A 6,344-nucleotide genomic window follows, 5' to 3' on the forward strand; every position below is an offset into this window, starting at 1 on the left:
TTAATGGAGCTTCTTTGGATTTTAGTCACAGCTACAGAGGAGCTCTCTTTTAATTGACTTCCTTACCCATACTTGCTGTCCTTGTGGGTAAGAGGGGGATTTCCTCACATTGTTGCTGATGGTGCTAATTATGTTTGTTACTTTCTATGTGGGTACCTTGGGAAGAAAGTGATGCACAAGTTTTTGGTCCTGCCATTTTTCCTGTTGTTCCTTAGCCAGAATCAACGACTCTGAAGATTAACATACCAGGAGCCGTCTATATACCTTCTATATATGGGTTCTATAGGTTCCTTTTGTTTGACAATTAGGATAATATGCTCTGGAGAGGACTGAAGTCTTTTGCCTTTTCTCTTTATTTGTAGGAACCTACAAGCAGCAATTGGCGCCTATTATGACTTTGAGAGCCCAAACATCAGTGTGCCCTCTATGTCCTTTGTTGAAGATGTCACCATAGGAGAAGGGGAGTCGATACCTCCTGATACTCAATTTATAAAAACATGGCGAATCCAAAATTCTGGTAAATGTATAATGAGCAATCTTCCTTGCCCAGTTTTCTTTTTCTTAGTTAAAAGAAATAAGGAAGTGTTTTAGCTTAAATTATGTGATTGTGTAACTCTGAGCTTTTCCTTATACATGATGTAGAATTTTCTTGTACTGGTATGATGACCCAAACACCCATAAAATACTCCCTAGATTAGGAATAATTTAGGTCTTGATGACATTTAAACACAATTCAATATTCTTTTGATACCAGGAACTAGGCCTGTGTGTGGTGGTGGTATTGTCTCCACCTGTACAGTTCTACTCCATCATTTTATTTCTGCTCTAATTAATCTTCCACTTATTTCCAGCAAGCTAGAGGAGGTGCATCCTTGAATGGAACAGGGTAGTTAGAGTTGTGAGCATCTGCTATTTTGAAAGCTCATTTCTTTGCAACCACAAGGTTGATTGTATCTGAAATTTGCATTGAGCTATCTATTTGAGATGTTAACATCATTTTGAAAAATTGGGTAAGAAGTGTAGGGATTTGCTCAGAATAGAAAAGATGGAAAGATTGAGAAATTGCTTTTTTTTAAAAACATTGTTTTGACGTACTGCTGACTTAAGAAAAATTTAACATAAGTTAACTGTAGTTCTTTGAAAATAGTATCTGAATATGTATTAGTAACTGTTTATTATCACCTTTTACTTGTTAAATTCTTTTCTAATGACTTTTTTAATTTGAGTGAGTTCAGTATTTCTTGTCTCATCCAGTAACAATTTATGCTGACTAGGTGAGGATGCTTTAACTTCCTTATTAATGAGGATTTACAAAAGAAATTCTAAGAGATGGAAAACTAGACAAAAGGAATATTTAGCTAACAGTTTGTTGGTGTCGGGGAACCGTGTCTAGTAAGGTAATCTGATGTGATATGATATAAAACTCTGGGGACTCAAACCTATAAAAGTGACCTTTTATTGGACCTTGTTTACTTTTCAGTTCTTTATACTTCAGTTCTTTTATGACGGGGAGAGACTGGCCAAGCTAGCCTTTTATATAATAATTAATGTACCAAATTATTATTCTTAGTTTTTCTGGCTAATTTGGAAGTAATTTTACCTTGGATGGTGTGTCACTGAGCAAAAGCACATAATCTGGATTGACCCAGTGTTGTAGATGACTGGGGACATCAGTGGCTTTGTGAATTTTCATTAGCTTTTTTTCTCTTTTGGTTATAACACTGTGTGGTGCATTGTTAAGTTTGAGAGGCACATGGTAATACAGGAAAACAGCGATTTTTCTATTTTTCTTGAAATTCATGTTCCAAGTTTGATTATCTTTATGTTGTCTAATTTCTTTCCTACCTTTCTTAGTGTTGTCTGCTTTTAAAAATATTAAAACAATCTCTTTAGGTCAGCTTTTATTCATCATATTTCTTATCTGAAGTACTAAAATCTGTGTTACTGGTCAAAAATGCTTTTGAAACCTAGCCATGAATTTTTAAAATGAGTAACGTTTGTTTAGAAAGTATAGCTTATTAAAAGTTTTGTTTATTTAAAAGAATTAATCCAAGACCTTGTTTACTTAATGATGAAAACACTGGAAATGGTCTGGCTTTCCATGGGTTCTTTATAGTGTTTTTAAATATTGAAAGTTGTTAGAGTACTGTTAAAATGTTTTAAATACCATCTTGCTGCAAAATAACCATTTTATATTTCAGAAAGCCTCTTGAAATATCTACTCACTCACTAGACAGTTCCTTGGGTTAATGGGAGATTGTAAGGGTTTGATATAAAATGGCGAGAATGTCAAATCAGAACCCCGAAGAGCTTGCCTTTCACCTTGACTTGGAGAAAATTTGTTTTAGTGTCCTGCTTTTGCATAGTAACTCCAGTTTAAAACAGTCTCTGGGTCTTCAGCCTGTCTTCCTGTAAAAGGACATTTTTGTTCCTGTACACCTCTTAAAAACTGGGCAACAGTTGCTAGAGATTTTACCTTTCGAGGTACTTGGAACAGGTAGGTTTTTTATTCTTCTGGAAATCGTTCCATCAGTTGTAAAATAGTTTTGTGTCTGTAAACTAAATGATTTCCATTTGATTAAGAAGAAACTGGCCTCACATAATTAAGTGACAGGTATGTTATTAGAGAGAGAGATAAGGAAAGCATGCACAGACACTGGTTCTTTGATGTCATTCTAATCTGGCCTGGGTTTTTTCTGGAAATAGAGTGGTAACACAAAGAAGTAGGGTAGGCCGGGGCTTTCCTGGCAGTCCAGTGGTTAAGGCTCTCTGCTCCCAATGCAGGGGGCATGGGTTCAATCCCTGGTTGGGGAACTAAGATCCTTCATGCCGCCTGGCATGGCCCCCCAAAAAAAAAAAACAAGTAGGGTAGGGCTTAGCTGTTTCTCCTCAGGCTCTCTTACTCTCATTCATAACCTTCCCTAAGAGATAAGTGCTCACGGAAAGAGTTTCATAAATAGTTTTTCACGGTGCTTCTCTACTGTCATGTTTCAGGCATACCAGGAATTCAAATTTACAACAGATGAGATTGATAGGAACTGCATATAGCTGTCCCAGCACCTTCCCCAAAGAAGATAAATGACACACATTGTTTAAAATTAAACACCTAATATTAAGTCCTTATATTCAGATCATAGAAAAACTGAAGTGAGACATTTAATGACATAGATGCAGAATCCCAGGATCCAAACTTTTGGTACTGTGTAAGTTTTAGAAGTTTGGGAAACATGACCAGGAAACTTTACAGTTGGAGTTTAAAATGAAAATTTGAAACTGTCCCTCTGAAGGTGAAAGGAGACAATTCTCTTTACCAGCACTTACAGCTTTTCAGTTGTTATAGCCATGCTCTGCTGTCCAGCTGTGGTGAGTGTTAAACTAAGCATATCATAACTCTGGTGTTTCTCTGACTTTAATGAAGTAGTTATGATTGTTATATGAGAGAGTGACGTCAGAGTCATCTTTATTTTCTAAACTACATAGAAGTGAATATGAAACAACAGTTGAGGGAAAAAAAGAAACTTGAGAAAGAACAACTATTCCCTCCATTTTTCTTTTGACTCCTTAAAATAAGTTTCTTATGTTCCAGTCACTTTATCAGGTACAGGAAGAAAATGGCAACAAGATCAGTGAAGGTCCCTGTTTGCATGTAGCTTAATTTGAAATGCAGTCTCTAAAGGTACAGGGGTTAAAAAGAGGGAGGGTGTCTTCACTGAGGTTTGTCTTCTGTCTTGCTCTTTGGATGTTCCTTGTTGTCTCCAAACTATTTCTATAATCACTTATACCTAGTAAGTCTCAGACTTCTGCAACTGATGGACTTTTATTTCATTTTTGCCATGCTCTCTATCATCTCAGAATTGCCACATGACAGGTTTCTTGTTTTGTTTTGACTTTTTATGTTTTTTAATGAAATTATATTCCATGATAACTGCAGAATCACAGCCTTAGTCATATGTGTGCTTGCGATACTTAACTTGGAAAGTCATAAAACACAGATTAGTCTTTCTTTACCCGCCCCCACCATTAAGCCAGTTGTAACAGACTTAATTTGAAGTGCTATTGTGGTATACTTCTCAAATCCAGATTTTTCCAGTATGCTTAGCCTGGTAGGCCAAGTAGCGCATCAGTATTTCCCTTCCTTTTGTATCAAGAGTCAGTATCAGTGGCCTTTTCAGAACTACCTGATCTGACAGTTGGGAGCTGTAAGAACTATATGTCATAATAAACTGTTGGTAACTCTCAGAAGGCAGATGATTGGTTCTTCATTTTATAGCAGATTAACACTTTAGAGTTGATGGTGTATAACTCTTCCAGTTTTTTCAAGAGGCTCTCCAAGTACCACATCAATAGGGTCTGACATACTAAAAAGATCAGGACCATAGCCTCATAATTGTTTATCATTTAACATTTTACCAACTAATTCAGTATCCTGGGAATACAGCAGTACTCCCTCTTTTGCACAGATGAGAGATCCAACTGTCTCAGCTGCTTGTGCTTGTCTGCCTAGGACAGCGAAGTATTTTCCACACCCAGACAGTCTTGGTTTCCCTTGTTTTCTTTAAAGTTCGAAAACAGACACATTATTGGATTTTCATATAAACATTGTCTTGTTATAGACGTACGTGTGTGTGTGTGTGTGTGTGCATGCATGCATGTGTATGTGTGTCTTTTAAAGAATAATTGTGAATTCAGCCCTATAATAGTAGTTTAATTTTCCTCTTGGATCTTGGTCTTAAAGAGACTGACATTTTCCAAGGTACTTCACGTCACCTGCTACTATTCTTGACTAAGACAAATATGCTTTTGCTGGGCCATAGGCCCCAGAAATGAAAAAAAGAATTTTCATGTATTGCCAGTGTATCATCCACAACCTTTTCCACAGCAGCAGTTGCCCTTTAGAGTGTTAACTTAAGAGGGCACTTTGCTGGCAGGATTTTTTTTTAAAGAGGGCCTGACAGACATAGTGATCACTCCTCCATCTGCTACCCCTAAAAAAAAAAAAATCCAAGAGTCACAGCAGGTGCCATTCATTATGGGGCTGAGATCTCAGCAGTAGAGCGTTGGTTGCTTTTCTCTCCAGTTCTTTTTTTCAGTAGTAAACCATCAAGTATATCAAAACCGGCCTGGCACTTCACAAACAAGGTACAGAGGGATCCTAGGGTGCTGTTAGGAGATGAGTTTCAAGCATGCTGAAAGTCCTTCCATGTCCAGCTTTTCATGGTGATTTGCTTTTATAATGAATGTATGTATCTCAACAAAAAAATATAGAGAGCTTTCTGTATGTAGTAAAAAGGAGTCTGTTGGAGAGACTTCACAGGAAAGATCACATCTAGTCACTGTGTGGCTACCTATGACTGGTCAGAAGTCAATATATTGATTTCTCATTTGAGTTAGTTTACGTGACAATATGTGTACAGGAGTGGGAACCAAATAAGACTGTTGCCACTTCCAAAGGAGGGAGACATTCCTGCCAAAGCCATTTCTCTGTCTTGCCATTCCTATTCTTTCTACAAGCACCTTTGCTGGTGTCATCACCCCTGAGACAATGGGTCATTGTACTGTTTTCAGGGCCCACTATTCATATTTTCCCCACTACTGTTTGAACCTGAAAATGAAACTTTCACTTGACTCCTTTGTCTTGTTTGCAGTCTTTTGACCCTCGATCTTTTCATTGTTAGGGACTCTAGAAGAAAAGTCGTACATCAGGGAAAAAGCAGTTCTAAAATGAAAATAATACAGAAACTATTCTTCTTTCCTCAATGGAAAGTTTCATCCTCTTTCCTCGATGGAAAAACTGAGGACAATCAGACATATTTTTACTTTGAATGTCAGTTTAAAAGGTCAAGTGCAAATGGGCACGTGTTCTTAGTAGAGAAAGCAGTCTTCCAAAGTGGGCCTGAGCTTCATTTCTTAGGTTCTACAGATTCAGTGTGATGTGTGGCCTTCCCTGGGTCACCCAAAACACATTTTCTTGAGGAAATGCCTTGCTTTTGCTGTGTGTGCTTTCTGTTAGGGATAGACTGCTGGTCAGAGGTTGCTGACTGATTCTGACCAGTGAGGTGTTACATAGCTCAAAGATACGTGGATAGGTTTACATATGTGTGAGAGACAAAGAGACCTCTTCTACAGTTTTGTAATGAACTGCACTCAGCATAGGACCATTGATTGCCTAACATTTTTTTCTTTTGCTTGAACTCAGGGGCAGAGGCCTGGCCTCCAGGGGTTTGTCTTAAATATGTCGGGGGAGACCAATTTGGACATGTGAACATGGTGATGGTGAGATCGCTAGAGCCCCAAGAGATTGCAGATGTCAGCGTCCAGATGTGCAGCCCCAGCAGAGCAGGAAT

General features: G+C 37.9%; 1 protein-coding gene across 1 annotated transcript in view; it reads left to right on the forward strand.

Moving 5' to 3' along the window:
* Positions 1–362: 362 nt before the first annotated feature.
* ILRUN (inflammation and lipid regulator with UBA-like and NBR1-like domains) overlaps positions 363–6,344 on the forward strand; it is a gene marked incomplete at its 5' end in the record, with an annotated part of 111,501 nt that continues 105,519 nt past the window's right edge. The window contains 3 exon segments of the mRNA XM_007472358.1: positions 363–517; positions 6,197–6,342; position 6,344. The exon segment at position 6,344 is cut by the window's right edge and continues 63 nt beyond it. Coding sequence (XP_007472420.1) covers positions 363–517; positions 6,197–6,342; position 6,344 — 302 coding nt within the window.

The sequence above is a fragment of the Lipotes vexillifer genome, unplaced genomic scaffold (assembly GCF_000442215.2).
Source record: "Lipotes vexillifer unplaced genomic scaffold, Lipotes_vexillifer_v1.1 scaffold1353, whole genome shotgun sequence".
In the NCBI taxonomy this organism is placed as follows: domain Eukaryota; kingdom Metazoa; phylum Chordata; class Mammalia; order Artiodactyla; family Lipotidae; genus Lipotes; species Lipotes vexillifer.